This window comes from Ranitomeya imitator, chromosome 4, assembly GCF_032444005.1.
Source record: "Ranitomeya imitator isolate aRanImi1 chromosome 4, aRanImi1.pri, whole genome shotgun sequence".
NCBI classification, from domain to species: Eukaryota; Metazoa; Chordata; class Amphibia; order Anura; family Dendrobatidae; genus Ranitomeya; species Ranitomeya imitator.
Genome location: NC_091285.1, coordinates 96054283 through 96075066, shown reverse-complemented (window position 1 = coordinate 96075066; position 20784 = coordinate 96054283). Strand labels below are relative to the sequence as shown.

General features: G+C 44.2%; 1 protein-coding gene across 3 annotated transcripts in view; it reads right to left on the bottom strand.

Moving 5' to 3' along the window:
- Window positions 1–2329: 2329 nt before the first annotated feature.
- LOC138675542 (uncharacterized) overlaps window positions 2330–20784 on the bottom strand; it is a 28137-nt gene continuing 9682 nt past the window's right edge. The window contains exons 2-4 of one of the 3 annotated variants that reach the window (XM_069763870.1): window positions 9239–9316; window positions 6967–7626; window positions 2330–4426 (exon numbers count right to left, since the gene is read on the bottom strand). In XM_069763870.1, coding sequence (XP_069619971.1) covers window positions 4403–4426; window positions 6967–7626; window positions 9239–9316 — 762 coding nt within the window. In that variant the 3' untranslated portion in view covers window positions 2330–4402. The remainder of the gene's footprint in view (window positions 4427–6966; window positions 7627–9238; window positions 9317–20784) is intronic. The other 2 variants (XM_069763871.1, XM_069763872.1) reach the window with 2 other exon arrangements.

Sequence of the window (20784 nt, the reverse complement as noted above, 5' to 3'; positions counted from 1 at the left end):
GCCAGGTAGAGTGGTCACATCTCCCGATGTGACTGTTCTACACATGAGATCGCCATTAGACACTTGGTATTAAATGGACTACGACAGACAGGTGAGTATATGTTGGTTTATTATTTTTGATTGTTTGCAGGAGACAAGGGCATCAGGGATTAGGCGTTCAGTGAGTATGTATTTTGTATGTGAATATCTAAATGTTTTGATTTTTTTTTTACAATTGAACACAGTCACCGGATGATGAGACTATTCTCCCATCATCAGCTCATGCTGTCTCTATTACATGTGACAAAACACATAGTCAGATGGGAGTAGTAGTCCTGTCAGATGATGCCTGAGTACACACGTTGCATGGGTACACACACAGACATAATTAACAATTTGCCATGAGGCAACAAGACCCAACTAATGATTATGATAAAACTTAACTTTTATTCAACTAGTAAAGACAATTATTACCTGCTGAGCTAGTGTGCATCCTTGACCAGAATAATTAGTAATATTCTTATCTATTCGATTTATATCTGGTGTCTTTAGAATTATTGATACTGTGGGATTGGTGCGGCCACTACCTAAACCTTTATTCAGATTATTTGGCATTACTAACTCGGTAATAAAATTCACTCCTATGCCTCCATGACATGTTTCACCAACTAAACTGGCTTCATCAGGGTATGAGGCTATAAGGGTTTATCATAAGTAAGGGTCTTGTTGCCTCATGGCAAATTTTTATTTATGTGTCTAACCCTACGCTGATTATTGAACAGTGATTGTTGTGGTATCACACACAGACAGACACACACACACAGACACACGCACATATTCTCCGCCCACACACTTATTCTCCACCCACACACTCTTCTTCTTTCTGACATCATTTCCCTTTGACAAATCGCAGCATTTATGGCAGCAAATACGCAGCAAATAAGCAAACCTTTTTACACCTGTGTTTTTGCTGCAGATAGCTTAAGAGGCGCTCGAACTGCTTTCAATTCATTTTACTGAGTTGGCCTGAGTGCTGGCTGGGATTTCATGCACTGCACAGATGATAGGATCACTAAATATGTCTCAATATGGATATGAAAACTTACCCAGTATTAAAATTTACTAAAGTTTATTTTTTTGCATCTTATGAGCTTAAAGACATCAAGAAAAATCAGGAACTTTTTATGGCTTATGTATCCCAGTCGAACCTGTTTAACAGTCAAATAAAGCAAATTTTATGCAATCAAATACAGCCGTCTTTCCAGTTCTTTTAGTTAGGTATTACTAACTCATTTTCCGGTATTACTGTGTACATAATTTATTGCCATGTAATCTATTTTGCTGCTGGAAAATTAACTGTGACAAATAAAGATTTTAGGTAATAATTTCCAACTGTACTGTGAAAATATTCTTTAACAATTCATGCATTGTCAGAAGGGACTTTAGGAAATAACGTTTTTAGGGAGATCCAGAAATAATGTGGCGGTGCCTTGGCCTCCACCATTGTTATTACATAGTAATAGTACCTACATTCCTACATTTATTGCTAAAAATGTGCTATAATTTCTTTCCTGAAGCCAATAGAAAGGTAAAAAAAAATATAAAAGGATGTTATGCTGCTAAACCAACAATTTAGAAACATCTCACAATTTGAAAAATTATTGAAAATATGGAAAGTGGAAGGTTATTTGGCAGTCTAAATTAGTTACTTTATCAGTTTCTTGCAGTGCAAGATCTTTGCATTCAGTTACTGAATGTCTGAATGTATAAATGAATGAACAGCGCAACAACTTAAACCATTGTGCCAGTGCACATACAGTTGTGCTGAAAAGTTTACATTCCCCTGCAGAATTTTTGCTTTCTTGGCATTTCTTTTCAGAGAATATGATTGATAACACCAAAACTTTTTCTCCGCTTATGGTTAGTGGTTGTGTGAAGCCATTTATTGTCAAACTACTGTGTTTTTTAAATCATAATGACAACCCAAAATATCCAAATGACCCTGATCAAAAGATCACATACCCTGGTGATTTTGATAACAATCACAGAAGTTGACACAAATTGATTTGAATGGCTACTAATGGTAACATCCTCACCTGTGACCTGTTTGCTCGTAATGAGTGTGTGTGTTTAACAAGGTGACACAAGGTGGAAGTCATAGCCGAGTCCGCTAGGTCACAGTCAGTGAGCACCCCGGCCCCTTGCATATGAAAAGGCAATTACAGTCCAGGTCCTGCAGCACAGTCAGTTATCTCTAGCACATGGTTGCTCCCATCACTGGCACGGCGTCCTCTGGATACACCACACATTACGCTTCAGTTCCAACATTACTGAACTTTTAATAGGGATAGGGTAGGTGAGGTAAATGATGTAAATAAGGTAACAATTCCTGGGCTGTCCCTAGTTAAAGATGCTGCTCCATCGGCAACAGCAGCAACAGAAGCATAAACTCCCAATCGCTCATGGGAGCTAACAGTCTCTTGGAAGGCACCTCCTCAGTCCTAGTGCCCATTCTTATTGCCAGACAGTCCTGGGCCAATTCTTTCTCCAGCCAGGGGTCCTTTCTGTCCCAAGCGAGGACACACATATTCCCCAGATGGGGGTCCCTTCTGTCCCAGATGGGGACACACGTCCTGCCTCAGGCAATCCTGCCCAGGCTCTGACTGGCAGACAGGTACTTCCTGTTCCTTTGAGGCTGCTGACCCAGCCTACCAAATTAACCCTTGCTATCTCTAATGTTAACATGTTCATTTCAACACAGTATATACAATACAAGGGCATGGAATAAAAAAGCAACACACAGTACAAAAGTATTAATAAATCAGTGAAATGTAGCCAAACCATCAGGGCACTGCATGGGGAACTCAAGCCAGGCATATAAGAGAGAAGGAGTACTGAGGGCCTCCGCCACCTCCTTACATGTGCATAAAAGCTGAGTGAGTTTCTGGGATCCAGACAGACTCTTGCATCTTTCATCCATCCGAAAGCAAAAAATTGTCAATGGATCTGTGGGAAAAAGTAGTTGAAATGTATAAAACAGGAAAAGGATACAAAAAGACATCCAGGGATGTGATAATGCCAGTCAGAAGCGTTCAAACTGTGAATAGCAAATGGAAAATCAGGGGCTCTGTAAACACAAAACCACGGTCAGGTAGACCAACAAAAATGTCGTGTACAACTGGCAGGAAAATTGTTTGGAATGCAAAGAAAAACCCACAAACAACATCAGCTGAAATACAGGACTCTCTGAAAACTAGCAGTATGGCTGTTTGAAGATGCACAATAAGGAGGCACTTGAAGAAAAATGGGATTACCTCTTGAAGCTCATCAAGAGAATGCCAAGAGTGTGCAAAGCAGTCATCAAAGCAAAAGGTGGCTACTTTGAAGAACCTAGAATATTTTCATATCAGGATATATCAAGAGAGTGCTCACTGTAAAATTCAGGTGCTCTGGAAAAAATACTATAACAGTCTCAAAAAAATCCGGCACACTAATTAGTTCCAAGCGAAAATTGATTTATTGCATTTCAAATGATTAATATTTCATATAATATCAAAGCCATTTCCATACATGGTGGACAAGTGAAATAAATGATTCTGGTATCAGAGTTCGACGTTTCGGCTTATTATAAGCGTTTATCAAGAAATACCTAAATGCAAGATGACATAAGCAATAATTAAACTCACTCAATTAATAATAAGGAGAGAACCAGTCAATTAACAAAAAAGCAAACTTGAACATAATACCAGAAAGTAAATTTTTCATACTGGAAATATACGTGTAGACTGAAATGTATCTATCATACTCAATAAATTCACAGATTATTGTTATCAAAAACAAGTATATGTATCAAAGGAAGGTATACATAGAACGTCCACTTATATGCGCATGTCTGCTAGTGTACATAGCTGTCTGTATAATATATTACAATATAATATATTACAATATAATATAGTGATCCAAGTCCCGGATTATGTCCGTAAGAAAAAACAGTAGGAAGGTAAATAAAGTCCATATATAGAGACAAGACCCGATTCCTTATGGGCCAAGATTAGTAGCAGTGAGGCAGGAGGAATAGTGTCTGACCCAAAATTGTATAACTTAAGATCCATGGCTGAAGACGCCCACGCTCCCATTGAGATGAAAAAGAATGAGTGAAAAAAAGGAAAAGAAAAAAAAGAAAATCCTAGTGACCAGTTGCACTAATTTACCTAAAGGAGCAAGTTCGGGTGATCAGAAGTCCGTGGTGCGGTACTAGGACGCTGTATTGTGCGTCCTCTTATTCACACTGGGTGACCCCTGTGTGCAAGTGCTTCCGGGTGACCTGGAAAAATTGAAATGCTTAGTGCACACACGCAGACGGCCGAGTAAGCCGAAAAGAGCCGATAAGATCGGCTAATCATGTGACTGCCGTGCATCAAGACTAGCGAGGGTCAGCGCCTGCCTGCTGTGAATAGAAAAAAGGAAAAGAAATAGTTACAGACTACCGGGACCATATATTAGACTGCATAATAAGTAAAGAAAGATATACAAATCTCATACAACAGTAAATAGATTAATGCATGAAAATATAACAAGTAGAAATATGACAATATGAAAATGTCAAAGTATAGAGATATGCAAGACCGCCCTATATAATGGACCCTATATGAGAGCCATACAATGGGTGGACAGAAAAGGGTTTGTTTAGAAAAAATAGTAACCTAATACATGATTTCATACTCCCTGTTGAGGCCCAGTGGAAAGAGAGTTTGTAATTTGTGTATCCAATAAGACTCCCGTACCATGAGTTTTCTAACCCTGTCGCCCCCTCTCCTCATAGGGTGGAACCCAATCTATAACTTGATATTTAAGTTGTGCGACAGTATGGTTAGTTTAAGAGAAATGTGCAGGGACAGGTAACAGAGTACGTCCACAGCTAATTGTAGATTTGTACTGGGATATGCAGTCTCGGATATGTTGAGTAGTCTCGCCAACATATCCGAGACCGCACGGACACTTAATAAGGTATACCACAAATAATGACTCACAGGTAAAATGACCCTTAATTGGAAATCTGTGACCTGAACGTGGATGAGTAAATGAATGACCCTTGGTAACATTGGAGCACAGTAGACATCCTGGACAAGGGAAGGTCCCCTTGCGTGGAATACTCAAAAATCTCTGTTTAATCAAAGGCTTAGAAGAGCCTATATCAACCCTTACCAAATAGTTTCTAATATTATCTGATCTTTTGTTACAAAAAATTGGTCTGATATTGAACTCAGGGATTGTTGGGTAAGAGTCCTGTAGAATGTTCCAGTGTTTCAATATACACTGTTGGATACATTGTTTAAACGGATGAAAGACACTCACAAAAGCAATCCTAGGGGTCTTGGATACTGGTACAGACATGTTGATATCTCCTTCCATATTATTATCATAAAGAGTAGATGGGTAGCCCTTATCATGAAATTTCTGGTCCATCTCACTATGCCTAAGGTTACGTTGGACCTGATTAGAGACAATTCTCTTGATTCTATCATGCTATGACTTGGGTAGTGCCCTTTTAATATGTCGTGGATGATTGCTCGTATATAGGAGCAAACTATTCTTGTCAGGGGGTGAGGTAGAAACTGATTTATATGTCAAACCTACTATCTGTATTATCATAAGTGTGTCCAAAAAATTAATTGACTGGTCACTATATTGTAGGGAGAAAGTAATATCTGTTGTACTGTAATTCAAGTACGCTTGAAAGCCCAAAAGGGTTTCTACACTGCCGGTCCAGATAAAGAACATATCGTCGATAAAGCATCTCTAAAATATAACATACAATGAAAATAGTGGATGGCCATATACAAAGGATGTCTCAAAATAGTCCATAAATATGTTTGTGTATGGTGGCGCAACATTAGACCCCATAGCTGTGCCTTTTTTTGCATATAATACTGGTCCTCAAACAGGAAATAATTTTTCATAAGAATAATTCCCAATGCATCTTTACAAAATTGTAATTGGTTCTCTGTGACATTTGCGTGTGCTGTAACATATCTCGTCACTGCTTCAAGGCCCTCCTGATGTCCAATGTTGGTATATAAACTAGTGACATCCATGGTGACCAATATGCTGCCTGGGGGCAAGGAACACATGTCTCTCAGTAGTTGAAGAAAATGTGTGTTATCCTTTAGGTAGGATCTCATGTAAGGTACAAGTGGGGATAAAATATTTCTAATGTAATTGCAAGCGGAGACAAGACAGAATTAGTAGATGCCACTATAGGTCTCCCGGGGGGTCTAATTAGATTTTTGTGCACTTTTGGAAGTGTATAAAACACTGGAATGACCGGATGATCATTGATCAAAAAGTCCCCTAGTTTCTGATCAGTAACTCCTAATTGTTGGTAATGTGACACCAGCTCTCTGATCTGTCTCCCTATATCAAAGGTCGGATTATTAGGTATAGGTGTATAAGTGTTAGTGTCCGCCAGTCGTGAAATAATTTCATCAATATAATAAGTTCGATCTAACACCACAATTGCTCCCCCTTTGTCAGCAGGTTTTATAATTAAATCTCTAATATTTTTCAAAGCAATCAGTGACCTGTATTCTTCCCTAGACAAATTATTCTTAATTTTAAACAAGGCCCTTATCTATCGATCCAAAATAATTTTAACATCTCTTTGTACAACTTCAATGAAAGTCTCCACAGGATGATATGACCGTGGTGGTTGAAAGGTGCTAGGATTCCTCAAACCTTGGAATTTCAATGAAAAGCATGTTGAAACCTGAGTCAAATTAGGAATAACATCCGATGATGTATTAGCAAAATGTACTTTAAGTGTCAGGGTTCTGAAAAAACTATGCAGTTATTGATCGACTTGGAATGTATCCAAGTCTGGTACTGGACAAAAGGTTAAACCTTTTTGAAGAAGTGTCATATCTGTGGGGGAAAGGATCTGGGAAGAGATGTTGTACACGGTATTGTTGGTGGTAGAGGTATCCCTACCTTAGATCTCGTGGCCATTCTCTGTCGATCCATGTTTCCTCCTTCCCCTCTGCGTCTTCCTCGCTGTGGGCGAGCGCGACATGCCTCTAAAAAAGATCCTCGTGGAGCTCCAAAGTCGCTGTCCAAGCTGGTGGAGATAGAACTGTGGCTTCTCCGGAATGTTCTGGATCCTCTGAATGAGCCAGTGGAGCGCCATCGATACACTTGATTATTCCTATAGTCGTCTGTGTCTCTAAGGAACTTTACTCTTTTCTTGTCTTGTAAACTGTTACAAAACTTAGAAATAGTGTTATCAAGTTTAGTTTTTAATACCTTGAAATCCTCAGGTGAAGTAGTATCGGTCAGTTGTTGTTCACTCGTGGAGATTTTAGTTTTCAACTCCATAATTTCCTTCTGTAAAAAATCGATTGTCAGGACTATAAGGTCCATAGAATATTTATTGAGAATAGACTCGAATTTAACACAATAATCGGTATTCTCCTGAAATAATGTTGGTCTGAGGGGGACCCTGAGGCCTCTGGGGATGCGTTGTACTTTATGATACTCTGCCAATATCATCGAGTGCAGGCCTAGTGCTGTAAGTCTCCGCAAATCCCTTTCAAAGTCTCTAATCCATATCTCTTCAGACGGTGTATGGAGAAAGGTCCCTGGGGTCGTGACCTGAGAGATAATATTCGACAATTCATCCGCGTTGTATGATAGAGTCAAAAAAGACATTTGAAAAAATGAAAAAAATTATTAGAAAAAAATATATATATAAACACATACACACACACACACACACACGAGCACAGCCATCTAAAAAAATTAGAATCAGGATTAGTGTTGAGCATTCCGATACTGCAAGTATCGGGTATCGGCCGATATTTGCTGTATCGGAATTCCGATACCAAGTTCCAATATTTTTGTGAAATCGGAATCGGCGTGTGCGGTGCGTATGGTTCCCAGGGTCTGAAGGAGAGGAAACTCTCCTTCAGGCCCTGGGATCCATAGTCATGTAAAAAATAAAGAATAAAAATAAAAAATATGGATATACTCACCCTCAGACGAACCCTGGCTGTCACCGCTGCAAGCGTCCGCCTCCATTCCTGAAAATGCTGAGATTGAAGGACTTTCGATCACGTCGCGGTCACGTGAGCAGTCAGGTGAAGGTCCTTCACTCTCAGCATTCTCAGAAACGGAGCCAGACGCTTGCAGCAGTGACAGTCAGGGTTCGTCCGGGGGGTGAGTATATCTATATTTTTTATTTTTATTCTTTATTTTTTACATGAATATGGATCCCAGGGCCTGAAGGAGAGTTTCCTCTCCTTCAGACCCTGGGAACCATCCAGGATACCTTCCGATATTTGTGTCCCATTGACTTGCATTGGCATCGATTATCGGCGATATCTGATATTTTTTGGATATCAGCCGATACCATCCGATACCGATACTTTCAAATATCGGAAGGTATCGCTCAAAACTAATCAGGATATATCAAGGGGGAGCTCACTGTAAAATGCAGGTGCTCTGGAAAAAATACTATAACAGTCTCCAAAAATCCGGCACACTAAGAAGTTCCAAGCGAAAATTGATTTATTGCATTTCAAATTATTAATATTTCCAGGGGTGGATTAAGGGTAGCTGTTCAGACACTGTAGGCCCCCCGGTCATGTGACGGGGGTCATGTGACGGGAGTCACGTGACGGGGGTCATGATATACCCGAACCAGATTATTCTAGAAAAATGGCCGGGCCCTACTCTACTGTAACCTATTAAATATTTGTTAAAATCTGCATTACAATTTAGGTATATTTTGACCAATAATATCACATACAAGGAACAAATACCACTGCACCATGACCAGACCACAAATTACAACCACAGTGATCGAATAATATCACATACAAGGAACAAATACCACCGCACCATGTCAAGACCACATATTACCACCACTTGGTGACCAAATAGCACATACAAGGGACAAATACCACAACACCATTTCCAGACCACATATTACAACCACGTAGTGACTGAATACTACAAAACTGATCAGTAATAAAAAAAAACAAAAAACACAATACTATCACCATAAGTGCCAGTATTCACAGGAGATCTTTACTTAGTATGCAGTGTCTGTGTAGAGGTAATACAGAGATCACTGGTGACATTATACACAGGAGCTCTGTATATAATGTATAGGTAATACAGTGATCACTGGTGACATTGTACAAAGGACCTCTGTATATAGTATACAGTGTATAGTGTCAGTGTATAGGTAACACTGACTCACCAGTGACGTCTCTAGGTGAAGTCCTTCATCTTTCATCCAGCACAGACCACCATCATTTCTTCCAGCCAGGACTCGTTTCTGCAGGAAATAGCACAGTTATCTCAAACTCCGATTGCAGAACACATTACTTAATTTTTCACAACTTCTACATTACACCACATGAAGAAAAAAAGGCGATATAGTGTCACTCTGCACAGTAACAGGACCGCCCCCCATTTAAAACAGTATACTCAAAAATAAAATAAATACATCACTGCAGTAATAATATCCCTTAATTAGCCCCTATGGTAAAAATATTCCCCACCCTGGCCCCGTGTGTCTCATTCCTGGCTCCAGCCATATGTTCTCCCATCCTGCACTCATGAGTATCCATTCTACACCATATGATCTCCCCATCTCTCTACATCGTATCCACCCTGTCCCATGATCCAATCCTGCCCCATGTCTTTCATTCTGCCCCGTGTCTACATTCTGCCCATGCCTTCAGTCCTGCCCCCAGTGTGTCCAGCAATCTACCCCAGTGTGTCCAGCATATTACCCCCAGTGTGTCCAGCATATTAACCCCAGTGTGTCCAGCAATCTGCCCCAGTATGTCCAGCATATTGCCCCAGTGTCCTGTAATCTGCCCCAGTGTGTCCAGCATTGCCCCCAGACAGTGTCTCCAGCAATCTGCCCCAGTGTCTGACTCCAGCATATTGCCCCCAGTGTGTCCAGCAATCTGCCCCAGTGTGTCCAGCATTGCCCCCAGACAGTGTGTCCAGCAATCTGCCCCAGTGTGTCCAGCATTGCCCCCAGACAGTGTGTCCAGCAATCTGCCCCAGTGTGTCCAGCATATTACCACCAGTGTGTCCAGCAATCTACCCCAGTATGTCCAGCATTGCCCCCAGTGTGTCAAGCAATCTGCCCCAGTATGTCCAATTGTCCAGCATTGCCCACAGTGTGTCCAGCAATCTGTCCCAGTGTCTCCAGCATTGCCCCAGTGTCTCCAGCATTGCCCCAGTGTCTCCAGCATTTCCCCCAGACAGTGTTCAACAATCTGCCCCAGTATGTCCATCATATTGCCCCAGAGTATCCAGCATTGCCCCCAGTGTGTCCAGCAATCTGCCCCAGTGTCCAGCAATCTTCCCCAGTGTCTCCAGCATATTACCCCCAGTGTGTCCAGCAATCTGCCCCAGTATGTCCAGCATTGCCATCAGTGTGTCCAGCAATCTGCCCCAGTGTCTTCAGCATTGCCCCAGTGTCCCCAGCATTGCCCCAGTGTCTCCAGCAATCATCTGCCCCAGTGTGTCCAGCAGTCTGCCCCAGTGTCTCCAGCATTGCCCCAGTGTCTCCAGCATTGCCCCAGTGTCTCCAGCATTGCCCCAGTGTCTCCAGCAATCTGCCCCAGTGGGTCTTCCAGCATTGTCCCAGTGTGTCCAGCAATCTACCCCAGTGTCTCCAGCATTGCCCCAGTGTCTCCAGCATTGCCCCACTGTCTCCAGCATTGCCCCAGTGTCTCCAGCAATCTGCCCCAGTGTGTCCTCCAGCATTGCCTCAGTGTCTCCAGCATTGCCCCAGTGTCTCCAGCAATCTGAACCAGTGTGTCCTCCAGAATTGCCCCAGGGTGTCCTCCAGCATTGCCCCAGTGTGTCCTCCAGCATTGCCCCAGTGTGTCCAGCATTGCCCCAGTGTCTCCAGCATTGCCCCCAGTGTGTCAACCATTAGGTTATCAAAAAAACAAAGCAAACAAAAAAAAACCAAACAGAGTCTCCTCACCTGGCCGCTCCAGGCGGTGAGCTCCCTCCAGCAGCGCACACTCGCCGGCGACTGACAATGACGTCAGACGCCGGCGACGTGTGCGCTGCGGCCAACTTCAGCTGCCAGCCTCCAATTGGCTGGCGGCTGTTGTTAACTATTGACATGCGGGAGCGCGCGCCCGCAAGTCAATAGGAAACCGCCGCAGCGCCGGAAGGGGCCCGGTGAGCAGACGAGAAGGGGCCCGATGCAGGCCCCCTCTCTCTGCCCACCGGGTCCGGGGGCACATAAATGCCGGCGGGCAGTCACACTCGGGTGGATTAGCAGATTGCAGAGGGTCAATCTGTGCGGTAGCCCAGGCCCCCCCACACCACTGGGCCCTGGGCTACCGCCCATATTAACCCTCTGATAATCCGCCCCTGAATATTTCATATCAAATCAAAGCCATTTCCGCACATAGTGGACAAGTGAAATAAATGATTCAGGTACCAGAGTTCGACGTTTCGGCTTATTATAAGCCTTTATCAAGAAATACCTAAATGCGAAATGACATAAACAATAATTAAACTCACTTAATGAATCATAAGGAGAAAAACCAGTCAATTACCAAAAAACAAACTTGAACATAGTACCAGAAACTGAATTTTTCAGACTGGAAATATACGTGTAGACTGAAATGTATCTATCATACTCAATAAATTCACAGATTATTGTTATCACAAACAAGTATATGTATCAAAGGAAGGTATACATAGAACCTTCATTTATATGCGCGTGTCTGCTAGTGTACATAGCTTTCTGTATAATATATTACAATATAATATAATATATTACAATATAATATAGTTGTTAGGGTTAGCGGAACGCACCAAATAATAAGAAAGAATAAGGTGCGTTCGCAGCCCGAGGTCTACTGTGCAGAGATGGAACCTGCTGCCAAGTAATGATGGACTATATGGCGGTACAATCTGAATACACACACTGGTTAACTTCACCCTGTGTGAAGGAAGTGAACCCTGTTGCTTCACAGGGCCGCGGTACCGTACCAAGAGTGCAAGCAAGGAGTCTCAGAACTCAATCCCAAGACACAGGATTTGAGTTCAAATAGACCTCTTGCGCTCGACACCGCAACTGGGGTGTCAGAGAGACAGAAATAAAAATAATAAAGATGCACGAGAGTGCGTGCGGTGCCGCACTGGCGGACGCCACTAACCACCCAGGCTTGGGTCAGGAAAGCGCTGTGAAAGCGCACGGCGCCGCACTGGCGGTCACAGCAATAGACGCTTTATAGTGTGTTACGTGCTGATGGCTAAGTCGGGCGCTAGATAGCAATCATCCACCTTACGCGAGCAGTCATATAATAGGGAGGGGATTTTACAGAATGACTTTCACTCACAACACACACGTATACAAATGTACACTAGCGCATGGCCGTGCAGTCATGCGAACCTTATATAGCTGCAGCATGTACAGGACCTTCCCAGAAGGACCAATGGGAGGCTGCCACAGAGGTTGAGCACCTTCAGGACCTTCCTGGAGGACCAATGGGATCTGCTGCAGTATCTGAGCATGTGACCCTCGATCTCCAATGGGAGATCTTGCCCTGGGCATGCTCAGAAGGGGAAAAGCAGGACTTAGTCCCAAAAGCGTCTGCTCGCCGCTGCCCAGCACTGGCTTCAATGGCAGAAGCTGGAAAATCAGCAGTAACAATATGCACAGAGTGAGACTGAGCAAGACACTGTGACCGATGTCTCCGCTGAGCAGACTCCACTGCGGCTGGAGAAGAATGGGAGACCGCAGCAGAGATGGTTCATGATTCCCCTAACATTACCCCCCTCCCAGTGCCCCCCTCCTTGGACCTCGCTACACTCGAAGGCATCAATGAGCTGTGGAGCTCGAATGTGTTCAGCAGGCTCCCAGGACCTGTCCTCTGGGCCATAACCCCTCCAATCCACCAAATAGAATTTTTTGTCACGTACCACCTTGCACCCCAAAATAGCGTTCACCTCGTAATCGTCCGTAGATGAATCCGAGGTCCCGGCAGATGACTCGGAAAACCAGGAAATGTTTACGGGTTTCAAGAGGGACACATGAAAGGTGTCATTGATACCAAAGCGTGGAGGAAGGGCCAGATGGTAGACCACAGGGTTAACCTGTTCGAGGACCTTGAAGGGACCCAAGTAGCGAGGTGCAAACTTAGTGGACTCAACACGCAGCCTGATGTTACGGGCGGAGAGCCACACTAAGTCGCCAGGAGCAATGGTCGGTGCGGGCGCCGATGAGCATCGGCAGAGGACCTCATTCTCTCATTGGAGGCCCAAATGATATCCTGAGTGCGGTCCCAAATGTCCCGTGCCTCCACAGCCCAGTCTGCCACCCTGGAGTCGGCGGAAGACACGGGCATGGGCACAGGGACACGCGGATGCTGGCCGTAATTTAGGAGGAATGGAGTCTGATCGGTGGAGTCGGCTACGGTGTAATTAAGCGCATACTCTGCCCACGGTAGCCAGGATGCCCAGTCATCCTGCCTGGCAGAAACAAAATGTCATAAATATGTGACCAGGGTCGGGTTGGCCCTCTATATCAACCCATTCGTGTCGGGATGATATGCCGAAGAGAGATTCAACTCAATACTGAGTAAACGACAAAGCTCTCTCCAGAATCGAGACGCAAACTGGGGACCCCGGTCACTAACAATTTTGTCGGGCATACCGTGTAGGCAAAAGATATGTTTGATGAACAATGCAGCCAGAGCCCGTGAAGAAGGTAGCCATGGAAGAGGCACCAAGTGCACCATTTTGGAAAAATGGTCGGTGATCACCCAGATAATGGTGCAGCTACGAGACTTGGGTAAGCCAACCACAAAATCCATCCCGACCATCTCCCAGGGCCTGTCCGCCACCGGCATGGGGTAAAGCAACCCAGCTGGCCGTAGCTGGGGAGACTTGTTCTTGGTGCAGGAGACATATGCCCGAACATAGTCTGCGACGTCAGGAGCCATATGCGGCCACCAGTACGTCCTAGCCAAGAGCTCAGATGTCCTCTTGGTCCCAAAGTGTCCACCCACCATGGATGAGTGAGCCCAAGAGAAAACCTCCGGTCGCAAATTAGATGGAATGAAAGTCTTGCCTGGGGGCACCGTTCTCAGGCTCTCTGAAGGGACAATAAGCCAAGGCTCCTCCTCTGATGATGATGACACTACAGAGCAAGAGAGAGCATCGGCACAAACGTTCTTCTCCCCAGAAAGAAAATGGAGGGTGAAATGGAACCAGGAGAACAGGGACCATCTAGCCTGATGAAAATTTAGTCGCTGGGCTGTCTGTAAATACACCAAGTTCTTGTGGACTGTGAACACCTGAAAGGGAAAGCAAGCTCCCTCCAGAAGATGTCTCCACTCTGAAAAAGCCAACTTCATAGCTAGCAAATCCCTGTCCCCGATGGAATAATTCCTCTCCGCTGGTGAAAAGGTCTTAGAGAAGAAGAAGCAGGGATGCTTCCGACCTTGAACATCCTTTTGGAAGAGGACTGCTCCAGCAGCAATGAATGAGGCATCCACCTCCATAATAAATGGCCTATCTACATCGGGGCGATGCAGGATGGAAGCGCTGGTGAAGTGTGACTTAATCAAGAGAAAGGCCTTGGAGACCTCCTCCGACCAGAACGTGGGATTTGCCCCCTTCTTGGTGAGGGCAACCAAGGGAGCTACCAAAGTTGAGAAGTAGGGAATGAAGTGGCGATAGTAATAAATGAACCCCATAAAGCGCTGCAACGCTTTAAGAGTATGGGGTTCCGGCCAGTTCATCACAGCCTGTAGCTTGGCAGGATCCATAGCCAATCCCTGGGCAAAGATGATATAGCCAAGGAAAGGCAAGGACTCCTGCTCAAACACACACTTCTCCAACTTGGCATAGAGGGAGTTAGCCCGTAGGAGATCGAAGACCTTGCAAACATCTCTCCGGTGGGAGTCTATATCTGGAGAGTAGATGAGAATATCATCCAGATAGACTACGACCGAGGTGGTAAGCATATCCCGGAAGATGTCATTTACAAAGTCTTGGAAAACGCTGGGGCATTACAGACCCCAAAGGGCATCACCAGATATTCATAGCGCCCATCCCTGGTGTTAAAAGACGTCTTCCATTCGTCCCCTCATGATGTGAATCAGGTTGTAAGCACCCCGCAGATCTAATGTAGTAAATACCCTTGCTCCCCGTAGCCTATCAAAAAGCTCAGATATCAGGGGTAGTGGATACTTATTTTTAACGGTGATGGTGTTAAGACCCCTGTAGTATACGCATGGATGCTTTTCTCCACTCTTCTTCTGTACGAAGAAGAACCCAGCCCCTGCAGGTGACACTGACTTCCTAATGAATCCTCTTGCCAGATTCTCTTGGATATACTGTGACATTGCCTCCATCTCCGGGAGAGACAAAGGATAGACTCGACCCCGGGGATGCTCAGCACCAGGCAAGAGGTCAATAGGACAGTCATAGGGGTGGTGAGGCGGAAGGGTCTCCGCAGCCCTTTTAGAGAACACATCCGCATAGGGCCAATATTGCTTGGGAAGAGAGGATAAATCTGTGGGTACCTTAGTAGTAGCAACCTGAACGCTCTCCCTCTGCCATCTACCCCCACAAGATTCACCCCATCCTAGAATTCTGCCTGTGGACCACTCGATATGAGGAGAGTGATACTGTAGCCAAGGCGTCCCTAACAGGATCTCATCAATTCCCTCAGGAATACTGAGCAGAGATATAATCTCCTAAAGGGATGGCAACAAGGACAAAGTGAAAGGGATGGTCTGGTGTGTTATCTGTGAGGGCAGTGTTGACCCATTCACCACTCGTACAGTTACTGGTTGAGCTAGCATTACCAGGGGTATTGCATGACATTGCGCGAAGACAGAAGACATAAAATTGCCCTCCGCCCCAGAATCCACGCAGAGCTCTACCGAGTGAGTGAATGAGCCTTCTGTAATTGTCCTCTTAATGGACAATTTGGAGGCAAACGTTGCCGTGTCTAGTGTACCTCCACCTACTACCACTAGACGCTGATGTTTCCTCGACCGCTGGGGACATCTGGTGGCAAGATTTTCTGACTGCTGGCAAACATGACAAACCTGGAGTGCACGAGTGGTCCGGGAATTAGATCCCACTCGTGACACTTCCATGGCCTCATGTGACTCAGTGCCCTGGACTGGAGATTTCAAAGGTTTGGCAAAGGTGGGAGCCAGCCGAAACCTCTGCCTACACTGGGCTCGCTCTATCCTCTGCTCGTGAAAACGGAGGTCAATACAAGTGGACACTGCTATTAACTCCTCCAGTGTGGCGGGAATCTCCCTTGTGGCCAGGGCGTCCTTCACGTGGTCAGCCTGCCCCCTCCAAGATATAGGAATTAGGGCTTTATCCGAACACTCCAGCTCAGATGCTAGAGTGCGGAAGTGGACGGCAAAATGACTGATCAAGGATGAGCCCTGAGACAATGCCAAGAGTTGGAGAGCCGTATCATGGGTGACACGAGGTCCTAAAAAGACCTGTTTCAGAGTGCTCAGGAACAACGAAGCACTCTGCACCACATGATCGCCACGCTCCCACAGCGGCATAGCCCACTTCAACGCCCTGTCCGACAGGAGAGACACAATAAACCCCACCTTGGCCCACACTGTAGGGAAACGAGAGGCCAGAAGCTCGAGATGTATAGATCACTGACTCACAAAACCCCTACAAGACTTACTATCACCAGAAAATTTCTCTGGCAGCGGGAGGCGAGATAGAGTCGGTACAGGGGTGGCAGTGGACAAGGTAGCTGCAGCCACGCTAGCAGCCTGAACAGCAACTGCGGTGATATCCACGGCTGTGCACTCGAGAGCCGCCAACCTACCCTCCAGCTGCTGGATGTACCACAAGGATTGCTGTTTGTCCATCATTATTAGCCAGACCCTGGCGCTAGTGTAATGTTAGGGCTAGCGGAACGCACCAAGTAATAAGAAAGATAAGGTGCGTTCGCAGCCCGGGGTCCACCGTGCAGAGATGGAACCTGCTGCCAAGTAATGACAGACGATATGGTGGTATAATGTGAATACACACATGGGTTAACTTCACCCTGTGTGAAGGAAGCGAACCCTGTTACTTCACAGGGCCGCGGTACCATACCAAGAGCGCAAGCAAGGAGTCTCAGAACTCAATCCCAAGACACAGGATTTGAGTTCAAATAGACCTCTTGCACTCGACACCGCAATTGGGGTGTCAGAGAGACAGAAATAAAAATAATAAAGATGCACGAGAGTGCGTGCGGTGCCGCACTGGCGGACGCCACTAACCACCCAGGCTTGGGTCAGGAAAGCGCTGTGAAAGCGCACGTCGCCGCACTGGCAGTCACAGCAATAGACGCTTTATAGTGTGTTACGTGCTGATGGCTAAGTCGGGCGCTAGATAGCAATCATCCACCTTACACGAGCAGTCATATAATAGGGAGGGGATTTTAAAGAACGACTTTCACTCACAACACACACACGTATAAAAATGTACACTAGCGCATGGCCGTGCGGTAATGCAAACCTTATATAGCTGCAGCATGTACAGGACCTTCCCTGGGCATGCTCAGAAGGGGAAAAGCAGGACTTAGTCCCAAAAGCGTCTGCTCGCCGCTGCCCAGCACTGGCTTCAATGGCAGAATCTGGAAAAGCAGCAGTAACCCTATGCACAGAGTGAGACTGAGCAAGACGCTGGGGCTGACATGTCCGCTGAGCAGACTCCACCGTGGCTGGAGTAGAATGGGAGACCGCAGCGGAGATGGTTTGAGATTCCCCCTGTGCAGAGGCGGGAACTCAACACCTAACAACAGTGATCCAAGTCCCGGATTATGTCCGTAAGAAAAAACAATAGAGAGGTAAATAAAGTCCATATATACAGACAAGACCCGATTCCTTATGGGCCAAGATTAGTAGCAGTGAGGCAGGAGGAATAGTGTCTGACTCAAAATTGTATAACATAAGATCCATGGCTGAAGATGCCCACGCTCCCATTCAGATGAAAAAGTATTTTGTGAAAAAAGGAAAAAAAAGAAAATCCTAGCGACGAGTTGCACTATCTTACCAAAAGGAGCAAGTTCGGGTGATCAGAAGTCCGTGGTGTGGTACTAGGATGCTGTATTGTGCGTCCTCTTATACACACTGGGCGACCCCTGTATGCAAGTGCTTCCGGGTGACTGGGAAAAATTTAAATGCTTAGTGCACAGATGGCCGAGTGAGCCGATAAGATCGGCTAATCATGTGACTGCCATGCACCAAGACTAGCGAGGGTCAGCGCCTGCCTGCTGTGAACAGAAAAAAGAAAAATAGTTACAGACTACCGGGACCATATATTAGGGAAAAGCCCCTGACATGTGAAAATAGCAAAAAAAAACTCTAGTGACTCCATTTTGGAAACTAGATCCCTCAAGGAATTCATCGGGGGTTAAGTGAGTATTTTTAACCCGTAACCACACGGAATTTTATGACATTAAGAGGGGGAAATATGAGATTTTAGTGGTAAAAATTGAATTTTTGAATTTGATGCAAATTTGTCAGGTACATAAGGGCTAATAGGTGAAACTAGACACCTAAATTTCTTGCAGAATTTCTCCCAAATGCGGTGCTGCCCCATATGTTGTCAGGAATTACTGTTAGACCACCTGTCATGGAGAAGGAAGGAGCACTATTTGGCGTTTGGAGCTAGAATAGTTTGCGGTCGACATTTGCGGAGCCAGAACAGCAGAAAAACCCCCAAAGTGGCCCCATTGTAGAAACTGCCCCTGTCAATGAATTCTTCTGCAATTACCATTTTGTAACATCTAGGCCTTGCTTTATTCTGGAGTATTGCAAATATGACAGTCTAGTACCTATACATTGTTCCTCCATACAATGCAGCGCCATATTGTGCTCAGCTTGTGCTTCTGGTGATACGTACCCATAAACTGCCTTCTCTCCATTACAATAATGCCAAACATGTGGCCTCTTACTGTGGTTTAGAAACAGTGGGGCTCAGGAGGAAGGCATTTGGATTTGGGAGCGAAGAATTCACTGGATTTTATTTGAGGGTTGGGAGCCATGTTGCTTTTGTCTTTGTTCTACCAGTAACATGGGAACCCTTATAGTTCCAGTGACAGATGACAGACCTGAGTGTGGGGCTGGCTTTGTGTGGGATAAATTAGGGGTTTAATTTGTAACATTATGGGGTAGATAATATTATTGGATTGTTTCCAGATTAAGGCTGGGATCACATTCTTGTGTTCTATGTTGAGCAACAATGTGGGGGTTTCCATGTAAATCCAACAAAAATACAATTTAAATGAAACCCCCAAGGGAACCACCCACCAGGGGGTAGATGGAGACGCTTCGTACTCCGTTAGGCATCTAATCCGGTGGTCTCCATCTTTTTAGGAGTGCGCAGATCTGTAGTCGCCACACTTGTGTGCTAAAAAGATGCCTAAAATGATTGGACACCGCTGGAACACAGACCATAAGTGAGTAATTCCATCCAGGGTTTTGTCTGAATCGCGGTTTTGGGGAATTTACACAGAAACCCTGATATAAGCGCTCAGCGGAGTGCGCACGAGAAATGTGAGCCAAGCCTTATTCCAATTTTTGAAAGGTAGAAAGAACAAATTGACAGTAGTAGAAGAATAGTTCTTATTTTTATTTTTGCGCTGTTCAATGTGTATTATAATTGATAAGGTGAATTTATTCTTCAGGTCGATGCGATTGCAGCGATTCCAGATTTATATAGTTTTATTAGGTTTTGCTGGTATCATTCCATAAAAATGCTTTTTTTTTTTAAAAAAGTGCTTTTTGTCTCCATATTCTGAGAGCTAAACTATTTTACTTTTAGGCAAACAGAGCTGTACGAGGGCTTATTTTTTGGGGGGACAAGCTGCAGATTTTTTTTCATTCCAGTTTGGGGTACATAATATATATATATATATATATATATATATATATATATATATATATATATATATATATATATATATATATATTGATTGTTTTTTATTCAAATTTTTCAGATACAGAATGAGAAAAAACAGCAATATATTTTTTGTTTCAATTTTATTTTTTTTGCGCCGTTCACCGTACAGTAAGATAATACCGATTTGTTTGTCGAGATGGTACGATTACACTGATATCAGATATTTTTTTTATGATTTGCTATTTTTACATGCTAAAAACTATATTTTAGAAAAATGAATTTGTTTTTGCATCGTTCTATTCTGAGAGCTGTAAGATTTTTATTTTTTTGCCAAACGAGCCATATTAGGGCTTGTTTTTGCGGGATACAAAAAAAGAAAAAACTATTTTTTCAGCTCACCCAACAGGGATCCACAAGCGATACAAACATCCGAGCAGGAAAACGTCCAGCCCAGGACATGGTAGAAGCACAAAGAGTTCGGTAATCCAGCTCCAGGAAAAAGGGAAAATTCTGATGTATTAAAATCCAATAAACTTTTTGAAACAAATCCATAAAATAGTTGATCCCAATAGGTGGCTAGGCATAGGATCACATATCAGCCCTCGCTGTACGCGTTTCGAACACAAATGTGTTCTTAGTCTTCAGCATGAGGAAAGAGGTTCAGCAGGTAGATATAAATGAACAAAACAGGTGAAAGAAACAAGTAATTAACAAACTCAAAAGACAATCAACATACACCCAAAATCCGACCTGGTGAGAACATACACAGAAAAGTAAAAAAAACAAAGAAGAAAATCAGATTAAAATACATAAAAATATCAAGAAAAATACTGATAGAAAAAAGAAAACAAAATTATCTGTTACGAC